This window comes from Brachycentrus maculatus, unplaced genomic scaffold (genome assembly GCF_059751285.1).
Source record: "Brachycentrus maculatus isolate JH-2025_06_01 unplaced genomic scaffold, ASM5975128v1 h1tg000653l, whole genome shotgun sequence".
In the NCBI taxonomy this organism is placed as follows: Eukaryota; Metazoa; Arthropoda; class Insecta; order Trichoptera; family Brachycentridae; genus Brachycentrus; species Brachycentrus maculatus.
This window is the reverse complement of record NW_028281389.1, coordinates 73,927-100,001: the sequence shown is the minus strand read 5'-3', so window position 1 is coordinate 100,001 and position 26,075 is coordinate 73,927. Positions and strand designations below refer to the sequence as shown.

General features: G+C 31.3%; 1 protein-coding gene across 1 annotated transcript in view; it reads right to left on the bottom strand.

The window, feature by feature from the left end:
• LOC148300791 (homeobox protein B-H1-like) overlaps nucleotides 1-26,075 on the bottom strand; it is an 83,614-nt gene that overhangs the window by 21,209 nt on the left and 36,330 nt on the right. The window contains exon 2 of the mRNA XM_088274266.1: nucleotides 6,301-6,529. Within this exon, the coding sequence (XP_088130392.1) occupies nucleotides 6,301-6,529 (229 nt within the window). The remainder of the gene's footprint in view (nucleotides 1-6,300; nucleotides 6,530-26,075) is intronic.

The window sequence follows — 26,075 nt, the reverse complement described above, 5'->3', positions numbered from 1 at the left end:
CCGTGCAACAGATCTTTTTTAGGTAAAACCTGAATATTTTTTCTCCATTTGAAAAATATTTAGTATATTTAAAAAAATAATTAAACAATACCTTTTCTTCAAAATGTAAAAATCAAAACTTTCTGCCCTGTAGCGGGTAAATACTGAGTTAAAAATATACCGCTTTTGCTGGGATATAGTACATTTTCTGGGCATTCCGAAAACATGCACAACTGAAAATTGGCGATTTTTGATATATGACGTTGTTGAAAGGAGTGAGCTATATATAAACAGTTGATGCATAAACGAGCAAAATGCTAAGATTGTTTGCAAAGACAGACCGGTGTGTCGTCCCATTCTATCTGCCTACCCCTGCGGTGAAGCGGCGTGTTGGTTAGTCACTTAGTTAGTCGGAACAAGTCAAACGCGCCGCTATCGGACCCATTTCATTTCGACCAAGTTAATACCGGACGGTGTTAGGCAAAGTGATAATTTCCCGATCTTTCGACCATTTAGTGAAATAATCACACTCCGCTTACACCTTTACTCATTGTGCTGCGTCATTCCATCTCTCATCTCGCCAGGATGTCCCCCAACACCACCCCTAGACGTCCCTGAATAACGCATTAGTTATTTTTATTTTTAATTAGTGTTTTACTAAGTAAATACCACTATTTCTTAAAATCTACTGTGACACGTGTTTCGATGCATTCCTCATCATTTTCAAACACCGTATGTTTACATATCGCTCACTCCTTTCAAGAACGTCATAAATCAAAAAACTTGATTTTTCAGGAGAAGGTTTTTAAAGTTTAAAAATATAACACAATGTATTACAAATTAATATCAAGCCACTTATTGAACTTTTTACTGTGCAACAGATCTTTTAAGGTAAACTCTGAAGATTTTTTCTCCATTTGAAAAATATTTAATATGTTTAAAAAACTGATTAAAGAATACCTTTTCTTAAAAATGCAAAAACAACATTTTCTGCCCTGTAGCGGGTAAATATTGGTTAAAAATATGCCTCTCTTGCTGGGATATAGTACATTTTCTGGGCATTCCAAAGACATGCACAACTGAAAATTGACGATTTTTGATTTATGACGTTCTTGAAAGGAGTGAGCGATATGGTCTTTGAAAATGATGCGGAATGCATCGAAACACGTGTCACAGTAGATTGTAAGAAATAGTGGTATTGACCATGTAAAACATGAATTAAAAATGGATAGATTTTACCACTAAGCGACTGCCGAATCAATTAATGATATTTTTATTTTATTTATTATTATTTAAACTTCATGTACAGAAAGTAAATAAGTACCAACCTAATGGATCTTTGTCAGACGGGAGGAATATCTAATTTAACATACTCAACCTATTGGTGAGAGAGAAGAAGCTTTTTATTTAGCAGAAACATTTTCATTAGTATGTGAGGTCCGAATCCTGGATTATAATCACACACATCGCTCACTCCTTTCAAGAACGTCATAAATCAAAAAACTTGATTTTTCAGGAGAACGTTTTTAAAGTTTAAAAATATAATACAATGTATTAAAAATAAATATCAAGCCACTTATTCAACTTTTTACTGTGAAACAGATCTTTTTAAGTAAAACCTGAAGGTTTTTTCTGCATTTGAAAAATATTTAGTATATTTTAAAAAATAATTAAACAATACCTTCTCTTCAAAATGCAAAAATGACACTTTTTGCCCTGTAGCGGGTAAATATTAAGTTAAAAATATGCCGCTTTTGCTGGGATATAGTACATTTTCTGGGCATTCTGAAAACATGCACAACTCAAAATTGGCGATTTTTGATTTATGACGTTCTTGAAAGGAGTGAGCGACATGAGAAACGCCAGAAAAAACATTTTATTTAATCTTACAATTTGACCAGATAATTTAGTCCAAATACTTGTTCACAAAATCTGGATTATCTATTATTTATTTATTTTTAAATACATTGTATGGTAAATAACTCCTATAATTGGAGATTATCCAGTTTTGTAAACAAGTATTTGGACACACTCAAAATGTTGTTAATAAATTATCTGCTTAAATTATAAGTTCGTTAATACATTCTGCTCAGTAAAAAAGCTTCTTTGTCTCACCAATAGATGTCGCTAGTGAAAATTCTAGTGATTCTTGTTCAATGATTCAAAATTGGATCATATTTTTGAATTACCTAACGTCCAAGTGACTCTGAAATCTAGCTACGGCTTATGCAACACCGTTTATCATGTCCCTACTCAGGCTTCAACTTTAAAAGTATCATAGCCTATGCCTACTTGTGAGTGGATTTACTCTTTATGTTTAAAGTTATTATAATTTCATATAATTCATGAGTGAAAATTCTAGGCAAAAACACTCAAATTGGATCATATATAATATAAAGAACTTAAGTAGTGTGGTTGTCAATCATGTTACAAACGTGTATTTAATTTTTTTTTTAAATTAATGTCCTTATGTGTTATGTTTTTTTAATTAATCACAATATTAAAATATCCACATAAGTACCTGTCTAAACATATTTTTAATTAAAATATCCGTATGTGCGCATGTTTTCTGACAATATTTTTCAATGGAAAATTGAAATCAGGCCCCTACATAATTTAGTGACGTAACAACTGTGAATGACGTATAATTCTCGGGTTATGGACAGTCAGAGGTCCTTCTCAGGACCTGTATAACAGAGCTGCCATTACGTGTGTATGTTAACGAGCTTGATTATACAGATGAGGATGCGGGCAGAGGATTTGCCGAATCGGACAGGTTTTTTGCCCGCATTAGAATAACAAAATGCTAGTTGTTTAAGTTCTGAGAAAAAAAATCAGAAAAAAACATACAGGAAATATTGACCAAGAAAACAGTTGAAATCCCCTAAGAGAGTGTCTCACTCGATTACTTGATAACTTCTGCTCATTTCAATGCAGTGCCCTATGCACCATTGGGTAAGAAAAAATAAAATCTTTATTTTTTTTTCAATCTCCCATCTTTTCAATCTAATTGAAATTATAGTTAAATAAAATTTTCAAAGCTTATTTCTTTCAACCAATATTCCTGCCTAATTTTTAAGTCTAATTTATTAACATAAGTGTAAAATAATATTCTAAAGCCTCTTTGACTTTTCTTTATATCATAAATTGAACTTAAAAAAGTTAAATATAATAATAATAAACCATATCCGCTCCCTAGGTGGAGCATATGGAGTCCACAAACTGTGTCCAGACTTTTCTGAAGATGAAGAAGAATATGGCATTTACGGGGCTTACAACCGTCATAGGCTGGTTTAAGTTGTCACTTTACACACGTGTAACATTCATCAATTCTACCCATGATTGACAACCGCAGTACTGAAATTCTTGGAACTTCTATATATATATATATATATATATATATATATATATATATATATATATATATATATATATATATATATATATATATATATATATATATATATATATATATATATATATATATATATATATATATATATATATATATATATATATATATATATATATATATATATATATATATATATATATATATATATATATATATATATATATATATATATATATATATATATATATATATATATATATATATATATATATATATATATATATATATATATACATATATATATATATATATATATATATATATATATATATAAATGTAAAATCCAGTAGCGGTTAGATCAGATATCTCGAATCCAGTACAAACTCGCTCAACACGAGTAGCCGGGCAAAGGCCACCTAACATCTGAAGGGGCCTAATAAGGCAGAGCCTCCAGCATGGCGCTATTAGAGGCCGAGGGGCGGGCCCCGGAGGCCCACCGGTCCGGCAGACCGGCGGAGAGAATCGGCAAAAACGCAGCGTCACCGCGCCGTGGCGCCTGCCGGATCGCAACGACAAACAGAGTAACTCCATTTTTTGTTAATTTTAAGGAGACTAATCAAAATAAGGCTACGAGAATGGTGCTTGAGAAAAATAGATTGAAGAATGCAGAAAAAAATGAGAGAAGAACTCAACGTGTTACCTATAAAAAAGAGACTAATATATAATATGTTTAACTTTATATATATATTTTTTTTACCGATGAATTAACAAAATATTTTACTAATAAAGTAGTTTTTTTTTAAAATCATGAAAATAAAGGTAAAATAAGGCATTTAAAAAAAACGATTGTATAATGTACAAGGGTTTGAAAATGCTGATTGCACAATGCACACAGCTCTATATAGTATCAAACGTTTTGACCAATATCACTAATCTGTTTTTAGTTGGTCGAAATATATAGCAAGTACCCCCTACCCCCCAATGTACTTATTTCTTTTCTGTTTTATGACATCATATGAGTTATTTTCTATGGCTTATTGTCTTTGGTTTATAGAGCTGTAATAGTAGAAGTGTGGATTGTTTGTTTACCACTACACTACCATTTGTGTACAAATACGAGGGGTGGGGGGGAGTGGGAGGGTGGACCATAGACATCAACAAATAGAGCTGCCAATAATTTAGCAATGTTACCAATATTAAAATTAGTCCATCGTTTCAGTGACGTTATTCACTACCAACGTACGAAAATAACGTATATACGAAAGCGAATTTTCCAATTTTCCAAAGAAATGATGATTGAAAATATTGATTATATCGGCTGTTATCAACACAAAAGGAGTCTAATAAAATCCTTTATAGGTTGAGTATGTTAAATTAGATATTCCTCCCGTCTGATAGCGATCCATTCAATATACGAATATTCGGGTTTGAATAAATTGAATAAATGTTTTGTTTACTGTATATATATAAGAATATATAAATCTATAAATCTATAAATATATACATATATATATATATATATATATATATATATATATATATATATATATATATATATATATATATATATATATATATAGATATATATTATGTAATTTAAATGTAAGTAATAGTTTATATTAGTGTAATTAGTGTTAAAAAAAAAAAACAAATACACTTATTTAGAGTTACGACGCTTCTCTCCCGAGCGCGGTACGGGAGAGAAGCGTCAGACAGCGAGCCTGCCGTATTTACTTAAGCCTTAATGTTTGGGCCGCCGATCGGTTCCGTAGTGTGCTTTGTCTTCAATACGCCGCCTAACACTTCAGTCTCTAGTCATTCAACTCATTATAAATTTAAGTGGAATCGCTCCCATGTCTACTGATCTGGGCACAATAGGCCCGAACATTACCCTAACCGGACATTACCCTAACTTGCTAACTTGCTATCTTTATGTATATGAAATATATCATCTGAGGGTGAAATTTTTGACTACTTATTTTTTATTTATCTATCTTTTATTTTATTTCTTCAGTCAGCTTATATAATATTTAAAACAAACTATTATTTATACGAAATTGCCATAATATATCTTCTTACAGTACACAAAATATTTCCTTTTAAATTCTTTCAGACACTTTTCATTCTTCATACATTCAGGCATCTCATCATACATTTTCAAACCCTTATACCTAACATCTTACAATTTTACGACTCTTTATTAAATTAGAAATTAATTTAATATTTCTCAATAAAATTATATCAAATCATGGTTATCAACTCCTGCCTTCTTTTATATATAACATAACAATTTGTATAGCCTCTCACCAGTCTGATGATGTCGGTAACGACGAAACCCGGTCGCTGGTCAAATAAAAAAAGTGGAAAAGCTAAAAATATTGGTTTTAATCTAATAATAAATTAAAAATGCAATTCCATCACGAAGTGTCAGTGGATAATATAAATCCATTATCGATAAAATTAAGAAAGGTGTGTTGAGATGGTTTGGACATGTGGAGCATATGAGTGAAGAAAGAACGGTTAAACAAATTTATGAGGCGAATGTAGTTGGGAAAAGAAGCAGAGGACGACCAAGGAAAACTTGGCACAATCAGGTATGTCAAATACTTGAAAGCGGCCGGGTCAGGAGTCGTAATAATCGTCGGGTATGTATGAGGAGATGCATGAATGTAGAAGAGGCAAAGAATGTTTGCAAAGACAGAGTGGTGTGGCGTTCGATTTTCTCTGCCTACCCCTGCGGGGAAGCGGCGTGATGGTTAGTTAGTTAGTTAGTTAGTCATATTTATTCAATATTACCATGGACTTGTACCTGAAGTGGAGGGCTGACCACCTTTTCTTCGTGTGTTAACGATCGAGATAACACTGCGTTTATATGATGCAGTGCCCTATGCACCATTGGGGTGCGGATAAGGGTTCGAAACTCCCGAGGAATAGACTTTCGACGATTAAATGAGCATTTCACCTACCTTCTATTCTGGTACCAGGTCTTGACCTGTGTGTCCGTGAGTCCAAGTTTGGCCGCCAGCTCCATGCGGTCCTGCACGCTCAGGTACTTCTGCCTCTCGAAGGACTTCTCCAGGGTCTGCAGCTGGTGGTCCGTGAAGGCCGTCCTCGCCTTCCGCTGCTTCTTGGACAGAGGTCCTCCCTGGCAGCCCTTGCCGGCGGACCCGACGTCATCGGAATCCTCCTTGCCGCCTGGGGAGAAGAAAAATACAGCATGGTCAAAAAGAGAATTTGAAAAATTTGTCAATAATATTAATTGATTTATATTATCCACTGACACTTCGTGATGGAATTGCATTTTTAATACATTATTAGATTAAAACCAATATTTTTAGCTGTATATCTTTTTATACCAGTCTGATGATGTCTGTAACGACGAAACCCGGTCGCTGGTCAAATAAAAATAAAGTGGAAAAGCTAAAAATATTGGTTTTAATCTAATAATATATTAATAATATTAGTATATTAACTTTTTTTTTTGGGAATTTGGGGATTCAATTGAACTGTGATTTCATCTTTTCTTTTGAAATCAGATCGCTTTTACATGATTTCATTGCATTATTTATATTATCTTGGAATTTGTAAGGTTTTTTGGAAGGATTTTAAAGATATCATTATTTAAGCTGAGATAAGCACTATCGATAAAATTAAGAAAGGTGTGTTGAGATGGTTTGGACATGTAGAACGAATGAGTGAGGAAAGAACGGTAAAACAAATTTATGAGGCTAATGTAAGTGGAAAAAAGACCGGGAAAAACATGGCACGATCAGGTATGCCAAATACTTGAAAGTGGTCAGGTTAGGAGTCGTAACAATCAGCGGGTGTGTATGAGGAGATGCATGAACGTGGAATAGGACGAAGAACGAAGAATGTTTGCAAAGACAGAGTGGTGTGGCGTTCTATTCTCTCTGCCTACCCCTGCGGAGAAGCGGCGTGATGGTGAGTTAGTTAGTTAGTTATTATTTAAGAAGTTTTCTTTCTACCTTTGAAATATAGTCTTTTTTTTAAGAATAACCATCGAATTGCCTTTATCGGCTTTTGTTAAAGTTAATTCTTTATGTTTTTTTTTAATGTTTGATATTTGGGTGTGATTAGTATGCTTTATAATCAAATTATTTAAAATGCCTATTACATTATTTAAAATTTCCTCGCATTTATAGTGATAGGACTTTTGTTCTTTAAATAACGCTGTTTCAACATTTACAACCACAGTTACATTATCTAACGCGGGTTTGACATTTTTAACATTGTAAGGATAGGTAAGGTGAATGTCAAAAATACATCACAAACACCCAGACCAATTGAAAATAATAATAATAATAATAAAACCCTTATCCGCACCCCAATGGTGCATAGGGCACTACGTCATATAAACGCAGTATTATCTTGATCGTTTACATATGAAGGAAAGGTGATCAGCCCTCCGCTTCAGGTACCAGTCCAGGGTAGTATTGAATAAATATTACAGTGAAAAAATCACTTATATTTATTTTACCCCCCTTGGGAATCGAACCCGGGACCTCTAGAACGGTAGCCGAGCGTTCTGACCATTACACTACGGAGGCGGACAAATGAAAATACATATTTATTAAATATGAGTTGCAATTGGCGGAAATCGAACTCGCGACGCCAGTTTCGCAGTCCAGCGTCTACCCAACTACGCCACGGCGCCTGCCATGCCTGTTATAAAGGTAATTTATTTTTTGAAGAAATCGGCGATTCAACCCTTGATAAGTGCACCCTGATTGCAGCCACTTGTGATTTACCCCTCCACACATTGGTGATATATTGACACGGTAAACCATATGTCAAATATTGACAAGGAACTGTCAACTTGACGATGTCGTGTCGATACCGCCTGTCAATCACCGGGTGAATATATCAACACTGTCTGGTAAAGTCTATCGATTTTTAAAATTTATGTTTTACTAAGTAATATCACTTTTCAATGAGTGAAATGGCGCCGTTTATGTGCGCCAAGTATTCGGACAAACCAAATTGTTGTAAAGAAATACTGGTCAAATTATAAGCTTAAATATTAAAAATGAAAATGATATTTTCTGGTGCTTCTCATGTATGTGATTATAATCCAGCATTCCGAACTCACATACTAATAAAATAGTTTCTGTTCAATAAAAAGCTTCTTTTCATCTCACCAATAGATGTCCATAGTGAAGTTCTAGTGATTCAAGAACAATTTTTCGAAATTGGTTCATATATATAGAACTTCCAAGAATTTGAGTAGTTTGGCTATCAATAATAGGTAGAATTGGTTAATATTACACGTGTGTAAAGTGATTACTTTAAACAGCCTGTGACGGTCGTCAGCCCCGTAAATGTCCAGAACGCCATATTCTTCTTCATCTTTGATGAGATATCAAAAAATAATATGAATAAAGAAGGACTTCCCGCGTGAACAGAGTCAGATAATCCAATCACCGCCCCCGTAAGGGGAGGAAAAAACTAGAATGAAAAGATTGGTGTGGCGTTCACACTGTGACAATTTTTCGATATTGGTTCATGTATACAGAACTTTTTAAGAATTTGAGTAGTGTGGTTGTCGATGATGGGTAGAATTGGTGAATGTTACACGTGTGTAAGGTAATCACTTAAACCAGTCTGTGACGGTCGTCAGTCCCGTAAATGCCCAGACTTCCATATTCTTCTTTATCTTTGATGAGATGTCAAAAAATTAATATGAATAAGAATTTGAATCGTATTTGTTACAAACAGTTTCGTTTAAATTTAAGATATTATTCAAACATTGAGTATTTTTTTATATTTGAAGGGTTGTTTAGTTGTAAAGAATTCTTTATGACATCATCCCTTCCATTTAAAAATTATCATATATCATATGTCGTTATGTCTAGTTTTACAACGAATAAAATTAAAATAAAGTCATACAATTCAATAGCGACTCCACCCTTAATTTCAATGGGGTTCTTTAAACAAGAAGGGACGATGACTTCAAAAAGAATAAATAAATATAAAGAAAGGATTTAAATCATGTTTGCCACGCCTAGTAAATTATTTATTATTATTACTATACGATCCTGTATAGGTACATATATATAATATTTAAATCAAACCAGTTATAAAGGATAATACCCTTTGTACAGGGAGATACAATTTGGAAATTCATACATTGATATGACTTCCAGAAAATTCAAGACAAGAATCAGAGAACATGAATTATGTTTGAGAAATAAAAAATTTTCTGAATTCGCTAACCATTTAATAGATAATGATCACAAATTTAACACAATTAACGTAGAAATCCTAAAAATAATGTCCCAAAATGAGAAATAGAAATTACTCATCGGGAATATTATATATATATATATATATATATATATATATATATATATATATATATATATATATATATATATATATATATATATATATATATATATATATATATATATATATATTATATATATATATATATACATATATATATATTATATATATATATATATATATATATATATATATATATATATATATATATATATATATATATATATATATATATATATTTATATATATATATATATATATATATATATATATATATATATATATATATATATATATATATATATATATATATATATATTATATATATATATATTTATAGATATATAATATATGATGATTAATAATCAGTATTAACGAGTCTTGATAAAGAAGCGGTTAGCTTCGAAACCGGTAGACATTATAACTAAGTTATAATAAAATATTTATAGTGATTTTAATACAAAGTTACATTTTAATTACAAAATGAAAAATCACAAAGTAAGTGCTTCAAATATAAATTATGAATTATAAGTACTTTGAAAGAGAGGTCTGTCAGGAAGCCTAGAAGCTTCTGTATCAGATCCGGGAATGCGATTGTCAGAGCTTTCAATATAACCAACGAGTGTGTAGTCAGTCAGCTTTATCAAACAATTTGAGCACAATAGTTTAGAGCTTAAATCGCACCGTGAAATTGCCTCTGTGTTCAAGATCAAATAATATAAAAAGGTAGTCATAAAAAAGCTGTTCATCAAAGCTTCCATTTAAAAGTTTTTTTTCTAATCAATTTATCTTCGATAGATTCTGATCTCGGACCACCTGACACAGCGACTTAATGATTTTTTTAAACCTTAAAATGTTGTCGATTAAATGGGTGCTTTGTATTTGTGAGGTCCCAGGTTCGTTTTTTGTTTGACTTATAGTTCGACACGTCTAAAGAATAAAGTCTTATCTACATATTTATTTAAAGATTTGGCTTTGAATTCGAAGAACTCCAATTTGATTAATATACATATATTAAATATTAAAATCAAAAACTGATTTTTAGACTAACTAACAGACAGAACGGCTGTCCAAACTTAAAACACAGTAAGGGACATTTTTTTGTGGTATGTTTTTTTTTGCATTTTTGGACTATGTAGATTCTACTTAGTCCAAAAATGCAATAAAAACGTACTACAAAATATATGTCCCTTACTGCGTTTTAAGATTGGACAGCCGAGAAGGCAGAGAGAAAAAAGAACGCCACACGCCACACTACTCTGTCTTTGCAAATATTCTTCGCCTTTTTCACATTCATGCATCTCTCATACCCGCCGATTATTTCGACTCCTAATCTGAACACTTACCTGATCTTCAGAGTTTTCTAAAATTGTAGTTTATTATTCTCAATATTATTAATATTTAAAGCATTTACTTTGTGGTTAGTCATTTTTACTTATTTATTTTTTTACAAAAATGTTAATAAAATTAGTATATAATCACTCACCGAGATTTTTACGTCTACCGGTTTCGAGACGTACCCGTCTCTTCGTCAGGACAATCACTAACACATTTTAGTGCACAGGACAATCACTAACACAAAGATTAAGTGTTAGTGATTGTCCTGACGAAGAGACGGGTACGTCTCGAAACCGGTAGACGTAAAAATCTCGGTGAGTGGTTATATACTAATTTTATTAACATTTTTGTAGTTTATTGTTTAAAACCCATAAAAATTAAATTTGTGACAATTATTTTGCCTTGTTGTGGCATTTTCAAACTTATGTCAATGACTTAAGTTTGAAAATGCCAAGGCGAAATAATTGCCACAAATTTTATTTTTATGTGTTTTTAACAATAAAATACAATTTAAGCATGTATTAGTAAATTTATTTAAATTTCGCTTAGGAAATACGACTATTTCATAAAATATATTGTGACACGTGTGTCCATGCATTCCGCATCATTTTCATGTACGGTGTATCATTTTCACCATAAGGTGAAAACTGTAAATTGCAATTTTATTTATGAAAAAAATAATATGGAAACCAACGTCATATCGCTGTGCTAAATTGAAGTGAAGTTAAGTAAATAAAGTGAAGTTTTTGTAGATCAGACATTATTCTTTAAACGAGTCGATTCATCCTTGACAGAGTGCTGATAGAGCTTATGCAATCACGTGACCTTATCAAACCAAATTCAAAATGTACCTTGATTTTTTTAATCATACATTTTTCTGGTTTCAGAATACATAGGAAAATATAATGTAACTGAAAATCAAGTACTTGATCATGCATATATTATATATATCTATATATATATATATATATATATATATATATATATATATATATATATATATATATATATATATATATATATATATACATATATATATATATATATATATATATATATATATATATATATATATATATATATATATATATATATATATATATATATATATATATATATATATATATACATATATATACACACACACATACATGGTAAAGGTAGAAATAGTTATTTAATTAATTCTATCCATTTTTAGTTTACATTTCACTTGGTAAATACCACTTTTTCTTAATATCTATTATGACACCTGTTTCGATGCATTCAGCATCATTTTCAAACACTGTTTTTGAAAATAATGCGGATTGCATCGAAACACGTGTCTCTTACCTTTTGAAGAAATAGTGGTATTTACCAACTAAAACTTAATTTAAAAGTATAATAATTAAGAATTAATACCGTTGTTTTTGAGTTCATATTAATAATTTGTAATTTCTACCTTAAGTGCTAGTAACTTCTAAAGCGAAACCCTTCAAAATACGGTTATTTTTTAAAAAATAAATCGTATATTAATTACGCGTTCAGACGTAAGAAGAAAATGTACAAGACATACAAGTATGTCGTGTCGTTCGAACTAAAGCCATCCCAAGCGTGAAGTGACGTCTACCACACGACCACCACATCCGCCCAAACGGGGGTAGAACACGTGTCCTTTGTGATATCGGATGATACTCTAACCACTAAGCCACGGTGCAAACAGGATCACTCATGAATTAGTGACTATTATTTAACATTACACTCCAAGGATTTTTTTAAAAATACCATCAATTTTTTTTAGCATATTTATACTTTAATGGTTCTCGAATCAGTTTAATTTAATTGAAATATAGTTGAAAATAGAGCAGAGAAGACCGAAGAAAACATGGCAAAATCAAGTATTTCAAATACTTGAAATCGGTCAGTAGTGGGAAGTCGGAATAACGAAAAATGGTTTAACAGGTTTTTTCTAAAGACATCTATGGGTGGGATGAAAAGAACCTTTTTATTGAGCAGAAACTCTTTTATTAGTATGTGAGGTTTGAATCCTGGATTATAATAATCACACACATCGCTCACTCCTTTCAAGAACGTCATAAATCAAAAATCGTCAATTTTCAGTTGTGCATTTTTTCGGAATGCCCAGAAAATGTACTATATCTAAGCAAAACAGGCATTTTTTAAAGTTAATATTTACCCGCTTCAGGGCAAAAAATGTTGTTTTTGCATTTTGAAGAAAAGTTATAGTTTAATTATTTTTTAAATATACTTAATATTATTCAAATGGAGAAAAAATACTCAGGTTTTACCTAAAAATATATGTTGCACAGTAAAAAGTTCAATAAATGGCTTGATATTGCTATAATATACATTGTGCTATATTTTTAAACTTTAAAAACGTTCTCCTGAAAAATCAAGTTTTTTGATTTAGGACGTTCTTGAAAGGAGTGAGCGATATGAGAAACGCCAGAAAATATCATTTTCATTTAATCATTTTAAGCGTATAATTTGACCAGATAATTTATTTACAACATTTTGAGTCTAAATACTTGTTCGCAAATCTGGATTATCCATATTCTTCTTCATCTTTGATGAGATGTCAAAAAATAATATGAAAAAAAGTCCTATCATTGGAGATAATCAAGTTTTGTGAACAAGTATTTCGACGCACATCACACATTCTTTCTTTTACCATCACCTTTAAGTCACCATTGAAATATCTATCATAATTATTTACATGGTTTTGCCGCACTGAGAGATCGCATTCCGACTGCATTCAGTCTAATTTCATCCTTCGATCGATTCAACTCCATACATTTTAATACTTTAAATAAATTATTAAAATTGAAAGTACATTGTAATAAAAATGGTCTTGTCTGGAATGTCAATACCCTTTAACTTCTGTCTTATTATGTTAATACACCCGATTTGCGCTCAGTTACTTACTGGACGCAATCTTCATAACAAGATGGCGTTGAGCAGAGATACTCAACATTTTTTCAGTCACCCCCTTAAGAAAATATTTGAGAACCGCTGGTGACATAAACATGTTTAAACACACGTTAAAACAGTCAAATATTAAGGTCGCCCAATTACTGAAAACATGGATATGAATGCGCCTTCCTGAGAAAAATACTTATTTGTTTTATAACTATCTAAATAACTTTATATAAACACAACATTGTTTTTAGCCACTCATCACCGGGGTTGAACATTTACTGCATTAACCCTGATGATGACAAGGTTCTTGTCGAAACCGGTTGGAGAAAAAATGTACCAATAAAAAAGTGATTAAAAACAAAGTTGTTTTGTTTTATAAAGTTTATAAAATGTGACACGAAGTATCAGCGAAAAAAATTTCTAGAAAAATAATTAACTAACCATCACGCAGCTTTCCCGCAGGGGTAGGCAGAGAGATTACAATGCCACACTACTCAGTACATTTTTTAGGCATTCCGAAAACATGCATAACTGAGAATTGTCGATTTTTGATTAACGAAATTCTTGAAAGGAGTGAGCAATATGTCTTCTCATATATACATTTGTATTACCGTTTTTATTTAATCTTTTAAGACTCCCCGTTTAAGAATCGCTGGAGCAAAATTGCTACGAGTACTTGACTTAAAATGTATACACATAGTAATATTACGTCTTGAATTTCTCGGCTCAGTGCTTCGAGGGGATTTGTAGGGTTTCACACGAGAGACTGTGGTTCGATGGACGATGTGTCTCTACGTACACACGTTGGGGCAACACGCTCAGGAAAACTTAACTTGTAATAACGCAAACTTAAGGAAGGGAACTCTTTGTCCAGGGGTGCAATCCAAGCAAATTAAGAGCACCCACATTTTTTTTTCATTTGCTAATTAATCTGTACATAATATTTACTTTTTGAGTGTGTACAAACACTTGTTCATAAAACAGGATTATCTCCTATTAGGAGTACACATTTTACATTATTTTTGACATAGATGAAGAAGAATATGGAAGTCTGGGTATTTACAAGGCTAACGACCGTCATAGGCTGGTTTATGTAAACACTTTACACGCGTGTAACAATTCACCGATTCTACCCAGGATTGACAACCACACTACTCAAATTTCTCTCCTAGACGTGTGATCAATCTCATGACACAGTATATATATATATATGGCGTTTCTCATGTGTGTGATTATAATCCAGGATTCGGATCTCACATACTAATATAAGAGTTTCTGCTTAATAAAAAGCTTCTTTACATCTCACCAATAGATGTCTCTAGTGAAGTTCTAGTGATTCATGAACAAGGTTTCTTAATTGGTTCATATATATGGAACTTCCAAGAATTTGAGTAGTGTGTAAAGTGATCACTTAAACCAGCCTATGACGGTCGTAAGCCCCGTAAATGCCCATACTTCCATATTCTGCTTCATCTTTGATGAGATGTCAAAAAATAATATATAAATATGAGTTCACAACAGTCATCTATGTTGGAATAAAAAAAGCTTTTTTAGCAGACATCCTTTAGGCATATATTCTTTCTACGTACCCCTACGGTGAAGTTGTGTGATGGTTAGCTAGTTTATATTTAATTTATTGTGTATATACATATATATATATATATATATATATATATATATATATATATATATATATATATATATATATATATATATATATATATATATATATATATATATATATATATATATATTTATATATATATGTATATATATATATATATATATATATATATATATATATATATATATATATATATATAAATATATCTATATATATATATATATATATATATATATATATATATATATATATATATATATATATATATATATATATATATATATATATATATATATAAATATACATATATATAATACGTTGTACTAGTCCGACACTGGTAGATATGTTACTTAAATACACGTGCATAATTAATAAGCCGTTTATGTTGCATTAATAAAGAAGTGTGGGTACTTATCACGCACATTTATAAATTATCAGCAATTAATTATCTATTTAAATAAAAACGTTAATGCTTATATTTGTTGAAAATTTTAAATCTCTTAAAGTTATTTACCAATTGCACAGAGATGTTGACACAACGTTGAAAAATAAAATATAAAATACTCTTTTTTAACATGTCTTACGACCTGTCATAAGCTAGTTCAATATTTACCATTCCACTCATGAATGAAAAGCACACTACAATTTTTTTTGGAAATCATTCATATATCAGATATCTCATGTCACTTCATATATAGCCCACTCTTTTCAAGAACGTCATAAATCAAAAATCGTCAATATTCATTTGTGCATGTTTTCCGAATGCCCAGAAAATGTACTATATTCCAGCAAAAGAGGCAAATTATTAACTTAATATTTACCCGCTACAGGGCAGAATGTGTTGTTTCTGCATTTTGTAGAAAAGGTATTGTTTAATAATTTTTTTTAAATATACTAAATATTTTTCAAATGGAGGAAAAAAAATCAGGTTTTACCTAAAAAGATCTGTTGCAAAGTAAAAAGTTCAGTAAGTGGCTTGATCTTTATTTTTAATACATTGTATTATATTTTTAAACTTAAAAAACGTTCTCCTGAGAAATCAAGTTTTTTGATTTATGACGTTCTTGAAAGGAGTGAGCGATATACGGTAGAAGGTTTGAGACACGTCAGGCCCCTAGCGCGGCCGGTCGCGTTCTGAATTTAAACGTTTGAGATCTAAAACTTGTTTTTTAAAATTTTATTTATATATTATAGATGTGCATTATTTTTTTTTATTATGTTGAAAAACATGGCACGATCAGGTATGCCAAATACTTGAAAGTGGTCAGGTTAGGAGTCGTAACAATCGGCGGGTATGTATGAGGAGATGCATGAACGTGGAAGAGGTGAAGAATTTTTGCAAAGACAGAGTGGTGTGGTGTTCTATTCTCTCTGCCTACCCCTGCGGGGAAGCGGCGTGGTGGTTAGTTAGTTTTTTTTTATATAAATATTTTTTCAATACATATTGAAAGAATTTTTTTTTTTGATTGTGCGTTGAGACACGTCTGACTCTTAACGCGGTCGGTCACGTTCTGAATTAAAATTTTTAGATCTCAACCTTAATTATGTTTTAAAAGGGTTTTTTATTATTTATTTATGTATTATAGTTATAGGTGTGCATTATTAATGATTTTTTAATTATATAATATACCTCTGTATATAACCGGAAACCGAATTCATATCTCCGCGCGCAAGCGCATACAGCTTACAAAATCAGTCCGAATCCGCGATATCGTAATGGCATATTTGCCGCGAGATTGTCACGCCGAATTGATCCGTATTTATGATGGGCATAGCGTGCGGATTCGGCGAGCCGATGACGTGTCGGAAAAGCTGGAAAAGCTCAGCTCGCTAATACCCGAATGGCGTGTCGGGAGTTGGAAGCCCATTTCCCTCTCGTTCTCGCTAAAAAATGGCCTAATGTTACGGTTTTGTTAACAAATAACGTTTCCGCGGATCCTCAAACTGTTGCGCCTAGATAATTAATATTTTATTTTGTATATTAAAATCATTGATAACTTTGTGGGACATACACTCCTCGCCTCCTTCACATCCATACATCTAGTCATACATGCCCTCCGATTACGCAGACTTTTGACACCGCCAGATTTTAGGTTCTGATTGATCTGATCGTGCCAAGTCTTTTTCGGTCGTCCACGTTCTGTTTTCCCTCTCACATTCGCCACATATATTTTCTTAGTTATTCTCTCGTTATCCATTCGCTCCACATGTCCATACCACCGTAAAAAACTCTTCCTAATCTTTTAAATTATTTCTCGTTCAGGCTTACATTCCTTTCTTATATCTTAGTTATTTTACACATAGAAAAAAAAGTTAAAACATTTATAAAACACTCTCCTTATCATCCATTGTTTATTTTGTGTAATACCACTTTTTTAAACACTTATGTAACTACCGGTTTCAGAAAATTATTCCATCATCAGGTCATTAAATTATTGTGATTCATTTGTCGTCTTCCTCTATTTCAAAAATTTTATTTTTATGCAAATGTCAAATCGTAATAATTTCATTTTAATTTTAATGACCTGATAATGATTTTCCGAAACCGGCAGTCACAAATAAGTGTTTATAAAAGTGGTATTACACAAAGTAAACAATAAATGGTAAGGAGAGTGTTTTATTAATATTTTATTACAGATTTACATACAAAAATATGAAATATTAAACAATAGTTAGACTAACAATAATTAACATTACATTACATTAACAAAAATAGTTACGTAAAAAAAAAAACAATTACACAAATCCACATTTATGTTATAAAACTATTGAAAAACATTCACAGATTTAAAAAAAAGGGTATGGTTTAAAATAATTGATGTAGCAGGAAGGAGAAGGATAATATATGTATAAACTTTTTTTCTAAATGTAAAATAACTCTAACTTCATATTATTTTTTGACATGTCATCAAAGATGAAGAAGAATATGGAAGTCTGGGCATTTACGGGGCTGACGACCGTCATAGGCTGATTTAAGTGATCACTTTACACACGTGTAACATTCACCAATTCTACCCATTATTGACAACCACACCACTCAAATTCTTGGAAGTTCTATATATATGAACCAATTTAGAAACCTTGTTCTTCAATCACTAGAACTTCACTAGAGACATCTTTTGGTGAGATGTAAAGAAGCTTTTTACTAAGCAGAAACTCTTGTATTAAATAAATGCCCAGACTTCCATATTCTTCTTCATCTTTGATGAGATGTAAAAAATAATATGAAAATAACTCCTGTAATTGGAGATAATCCAGATTTTGTGAACAAGTATTTGTACACACTCAAAATGTTGTAAACTCTAACTTCGGCCTTTTTCTTGTATTCAGTATTGAACGAAGGCCTCCATCTTGGACTTCCACATTTATTTTTTCCAGTGCAGGCCCGCCACATTCCTAATGTAATCATTGCATTAAGAGAGAGCTAAATTAAACTGAATTCAGTCGAAATATGATATCGTAGGTGGATGTGCGGCAAAACAATGTATGATAGATGTTTAAATTGTAATGCAAGGAAGGAAATCGATACAAATCGATATCGAAAGAAAAATATTCAATTCTTATTTTGTCTTTCATGGGTAGGTAAATAATATATTTGTTTTAAAAACTAAATCTATTTTTTTTGTTTTCAGGTAAGTTTCTTCCAATACAACAATGTCTTCTTCCAAATATCAGATTTGACATCTCGTTCAAGAAATATCATAAAATATAGGTATGTGATTTTGGTATTATATGTTTTATTTTGAAAATTATTATTAATTATACAGGTTCAATATATTTTTTATAAACTAAATTACAGTTCAAAAAGTTAAACATTATCAACCGCTTAATCCTAGAGTTTTTTTGTTACAAAAATTGTACAAAAAATTCAGGATCGTTTATTTTTATTTAATGAGTTTACATAATTTAAAAGCTATCCAGTTTAAAATAAACGATAAAAATTTTTGGAAAAACTTAACTTACATTAAAAATATAAAACAATAATAATAATAAATAAATAAACAGTAAAAAAATCTAATAAAAAAATTAAATTTGATTATTTATCAAAGAATGTCCAATTAATTCTAATAATAACGTCAAGTGGCAACTGACGAGCTCAGTTCGAATGTTTATCTAATGTATAACAAATATGTCAGACACGCGAGCAGTGCTCGGGTTGGCGCGATACGACACATCAGGGAGCACTGCTAATTCAAAAACATTAAGTGATATGTAGGCGTGTAGCTACACTGCCAAGTTGGCAATACTGAAAATACGAATTCGCCACGGAGATTCCCGGACGAATTCAACAAAAGCGACCAACCGAAGAGAGGAGGCCGAGATTCGCCTGCATCGTTTGGTTCTAAAGGACGTGTAACTAGCTTCACATTTTAATTCAAAGTTTCATTAAATAATTAGATTAAATTATAATAGTTAATATCCATAGTAATTGAAGTGTAAGAACTTATATAAATAAACGATCTGTAAGTAAGAATTCTTTAAATATCCTTTTCTGGCTTCCCGTTTTAATAACACACATACACACGGAGTGACCAAAGATATACAAAATCCACCTTCACGATCTTGGAATCTTGCATTTTAGCCTCGAATTTTGCCAAAAGTAGGGTTGAGTTCCATTTCCTTCCTCGCAACGGAAAGCCGGCAGGTCCGGCTGTAAGTGGAACCCTTTTGGAAGCTCGAGTTCCACAAAATTGGCCACATTTGCCCTAATTGCCCCAAAGTGGAAGCACGCACTTCCACACGTTATTGAAATGCGAAATGGACTTACCGTTCCACCGTGACAATCTCAGAACCGCCCAGAAACAATTATGGCACAAACTACCCCCAGAACTAGGAACAAGGGAGGTAGAATTAGCATTGGAATCAGTGTATAGTATAGTTCCACTATACTGTTTACTGGTATCCCTTTTTACAATAATTTTTCGAAATAAAAGACTATTAACAATAGGTTCTTACGAAGAATTATTGTAAGATTTACAATAATTTTTCGAAAAAATGGTTATTTCGAAAATTTATTGTAAATTTTTTTAAAGAACAGGTAATTAACAATATATTATTTGTAAAACTTACCGTAAAATTTCAATAAAAATCTTTCGAAATAATAGATTATCAATAATATATTACTTCGAATAACTGTTGAACAAAAATACAATTATGTTTCGAAATAAAAGACTATTAACAATAGGTTCTTACGAAGAATCGATGTAATTTTTTTCAATAATTTTCGAATTAATGGTTCTTACGAAAATTTATTGTAATTTTTTCACTAATTTTTCTAAAGAACAGGTAATTAACTATATATTATTTGTAAAACTTACTGTAAATTTTCAATAAAAATCTTTGTAAACAATAGATTTTAAATACAATAACATATTACCTCGAATGACTGTAAAAAATTACAATATTTTTTCGAAATACGTGACTAGATTATTTTGAATAATTATTTTTAACTTACAGAAATTTTTCGAAATAACAGATTATTTCGAATAATTATTGTAAATTTGCAATAATTTCTGGAAATAATAGATTGTTTCGAATAATTATTGTAATGTTTTCCCAAATAACAGGTTATTTTAAATAATTATTGTAAATTTTACAAAAAAAATTGAAATGAAAAATTTCCAACTTACATACCATATATGAAGAAGAATATGTATTGAAAAAGCCCAAGCGAGATTCGATTACGAAAAAAAAATAATAAAGAAGCGGCTGACAATAAAGAAGCGGCTGACAAAGTAAGAAGAATAGATATATATATGTGTGTCTCATATCGCTCACTCCTTTCAAGAACGTCATAAATCAAAAAACTTGATTTTTCAGGAGAACGTTTTTAAAGCTTAAATACATAACACAATGTATCAAAAATATATATTAAGCCACTTATTGAACTTTTTACTGTGTAATAGATCTTTTAAGGTAAAACCAGAAGGTTTTTTTTCCATTTGAACAATATTTAGTTTATTTAAAAAAATAATTAAACAATACCATTTCTTCAAAATGCAAAAACAACACTTTCTGCCCTGTAGCTGGTAAATATTAAGTTAAAAATATGCCTCTTTTGCTGGTATATAGTACATTTTCTGGGCATTCCGAATACACGCACAAGTGAAAATTGATGATTTTTGATTTATGACGTTCATGAAAGGAGTGAGCGATATGATAAATAAGTTTTAAATACAAAACAAATAAAAAAAGCATTAAACCTGTATTTGATACGCGATATACATTTTCTTTGAACCGTATATCGCATCGCCCACGCGTTTTCCTCGAGACGTTCTTCGTTTGGGGTGAGCATGATCGCGTAGGTACATAACGGTAATAATGGCGTTGTTACGATTCAAAAGTCTCACTTGGAGGGGTGGCTGCCACCCCCCGCGGTCATTCCGGTAATCGATGTTAGAATTCCGCTCAAAAACTCTCTTTTACAACTCCGAATGAGAAAGTTTTCAACCGATTTTTTTGTATTATTTTTTGACATCTCATCAAAGACGAAGAAGAATATGGAAGTCTGGGCATTTACGGGGCTGACGACCATCATAGGCTGGTTTGAGTGATCACTTTACACACGTGTATCATTCACCGATTCTACCCATTATTGACAGCCACACTACTTAATTTCTTGGAAGTTCTATATTTATGAACCAATTTTGAAACATTATTCTTGAATTACTAGAACGATAGATGAAAAGTGACTGATTTTCTGGCCACATCTTATGCAACACTTTTAATCGTGACCCTACTTAAGCTTCAAAATCTTAAGTTTTATAGCCTATGCCTACTCGTGAGTGGATTTACTCTTTATGTTAAAAATTACTATAATTTCAAGTAATTCATGAGTGAAAATTCTAGGCAAAAACACTCGCATTTTCATCCGAATATGACATTGGACGCAATTCTCTATTTGTGAATGTGATGAGGCGTCATCAGCCATCATCACATCTTCTGACCCCTATCCGCACGCGGCGGTGCATAGGGCACTGCATCGTATAGAAACAGTGTTATCTTGATCGTTAAAATCGTTTCAATCGATAATAATGTGTGAAGGAGACGTGTATTTACCAGTGCTAACTATTTGTTATTTTATTATTATTTTATGTTTAAGACTTTTTATTTCTCTATTAGTGTGTTCATTAGTGTATTTTTATATAAGATACTGTGAATATGTATTGTGTTAAAGGCATTGGCCGTTCAATAAATAAATAAATAAATAATAACGTGTCAAGATATATGATAAATATTTGTGTATATGACTTCCGAAATTAGAGTAGTGTGTTTAAATTATGTTTATTAATTGATTGACATTTTTTTTCACGTGTGACTTATTGGCAACATATATATATATATATATATATATATATATATATATATATATATATATATATATATATATATATATATATATATATATATATATATATATATATATATATATATATATATATATATATATATATATATATATATATATATATATATTATATATATATATTAACATCAGCGAGGCAGTTTATTAGCAATTCTTTACTTTGGAAAATTAATATTATTATACTTTATTAATGGGAAATTTCCTTTCACTGATTGGTAGGTATATAAAAAGCTGTTGTGTTTGAGCGTCTAGGGTGGAATGTAGAAGCTGTATTTTGTAGGCGTCTCATGTAAGATGAGGCTTCTAAGTTTTTGTATGAAAGGAGATGGAAGGGTGGGTATCTCACAGCTTACGACCTGGCATTTAGCTGGCTTAGGTCATCGGTTATGGCATTTATGTAACATTTACTTCTTTGCACATTGTTGAATAATAAATAAATACTGAATTTATTTGATAGCTAAGTGCGCGAGTGTGTATATATATATTTATATATATATATATATATATATATATATATATATATATATATATATATATATATATATATATATATATATATATATATATATATATATATATATATATATATATATATATATATATATATATATATATATATACAGAAATTTCGTAGTGTGATTGTCAATCATCTGTAGAACGGTGAATGCTACACATGTATATCACTCGAACCAGCCTACAACACGTCCTAAAACCTTTTAACACCCAGAGTTTCACATTCTTCTTACTTAAGATACTGTTATATATTATGTATTATGTTTAAGGCTGTAGTCGTTCAATAAATAAATAAATTATGAGACGTACGCTTTTAAATCATAAAAATAAACATAAATAACTAGTAATTTAATAGATTTTTCGAGGAATTCAATAAAAATCCTTGTAGCCGTCACCCAGGCTACAGTAATTTATTCTCCACGCGAGCCGAGTTGGAACAATTAACCATAATTAGGGAAGGAATAGTTCTGTTTCACCCTAACACGAACGCCGAACACTTACCCCTAAGTACCTTACCGGTCATTCCAGATACGCCCCCCCCGTTCTAAGGTAAAACTACGCGATGCTAGATTTCAAATCTAATTATTTTACTCATTACAGATAAGATTTGAACGTGCGATATGAAACTACCGTTAAAAAAACAATCGTTATTATTTTGTCCGCCTCCGTAGTGTAATGGTCAGCACTGGAGGTCCCGGGTTCGATTCCCAGGGGGGTCAAATAAATATAAGTGATTTTTCACTCTAATATTTATTCAATATTACCCTAGACTGGTACCTGAAGCGGAGGGCTGATCACCTTTCCTTCGTGTGTTAACAACGATCAAGATAACACTGCACTATATGTGTAAATATGTGTGTAAAATGATCACTTAAACCAGCCTAGGATTCTAGGATGGTCGTCAGCCCCCCAAATGCCCAGACTTCCATATTCTTCTTCATCTTTGATGAGATGTCGAAAAATAATATGAAAATACATCCTATAATTGGAGATAATCCAGATTTTGTGAACAAGTATTTGGACACACTCAAAATGTTGTCAAGAATAAGTATTTGAGTATTGTGTTGTATTGTGTCTATCATAGGTAAAGTGGTATTACACAAAGTGAACGATGAATGATAAGGAAAGAGTAATAATAATTATAAGCTTAATAATAAAAATGAAAATGGTATTTTCTGGCGTTTCTCATGTGTGTGATTATAATCCGGGATTCGGATCTCACATACTAATATAAGAGTTTCTGCTTAGTAAAAAGCTTCTTTACATCTCACCAATAGATGTCTCTAGTGAAGTTCTAGTGATTCAAGAACAAGGTTTCTAAATTGGTTCATATATATAGAACTTCCAAGAATTTGAGTAGTGTGGTTGTCAATAATGGGTAGAATTGGTGAATGTTACACGTGTGTAAAGTACTCACTTAAACCAGCCTATGACGGTCGTCAGCCCCGTAAATGCCCAGACTTACATATTCTCCTTCATCTTTGATGAGATGTTAAAAAAAGGGAGTGTTACAATTGTGAATGTTGCACGTATGTAAAGTGATCACCTAGTCAGCTAATGAGAGATGATAATCCCTGTAAACACCCAGACTTCCGTATTCTTCTTCATCTATGTTGAGATGTCTTTAAAGTAATATTATTACTCCGTTAAATCTCCTATGGAAGCCAATCATCTCACTGTCACTAAAGACGTATTGCTAAACTTAACGTTTATTTTCGCACAACCTTTAAACTTTTAAACATAACCGCTGTCATTATATTCGCTTTGGCTCCTTAATTCAAATCGTATAAAAAAAACAACCCTTACAATATCGAGACACGAATATCACCCCTAGGCGTGTCAAGCACACATGGAACTCGAAATTCAAAGCCAGCTACCGTAACATAATCTCGTAGCATTTACGAATTATCGGGGAAAAAGAAATTTTTAGCGATCGTGAGATTAGATTTACAAATTAGGCGTTCTAAGGGTGGGTGGGGTGAATGTGTAGAGGGTAGTGAAAAGAGGAAGAGCGTGATTTGAAAGGGAACATGTAAATTTCAAGCTGTTTCGGGGTGGTTTTTTTTCCATTATGTATTCCGTGTAGTTCAGTCGAGGTGAAAATTACCCTCGCAAACAACTTTCTTTGGTTTTAATATAATCACGGAGAAATGTTTCTAAGGGATGGATTGTGATTACTTTACCGCGAACAAATTAAGTAAATCGGTTTGTTTTTAATTTATACTCTAATTGATATATTCTTACCCCTATTTCTTCTAATCTAATGTTAGATGTGTCTGGATGGATGGTGAAGTTTTTACATTGGTATGACATCGAGAAAATTCAGAAAACATGAATTATTATAGGTGTTTTTTCTAAACAAAAATGCTAGTTACAATGATTAAAGAAAACACTTGTTTTTTACCACTTGAGTTTTATTATGTACTACATGTTTCAGAAGTTAAACTTCCATCATTCAGGTCTGTATAGTAACTAAAATATAAAATATAAAATTGTTATATATAAATAAGGAGAGGGGAAAGTAAGTGGAAGAGGTTAGTCAAGGGGCGGAGTTTGAAAACAAAGGAAAAATGAAAAGCAAAGGTGAAGAATTTTGAAACAATATATTATTTTATATATTATTATTAGAATTTAGGTTTTTTTGGATTTCTAAATTTTCAAGATAATTCATAATTTGG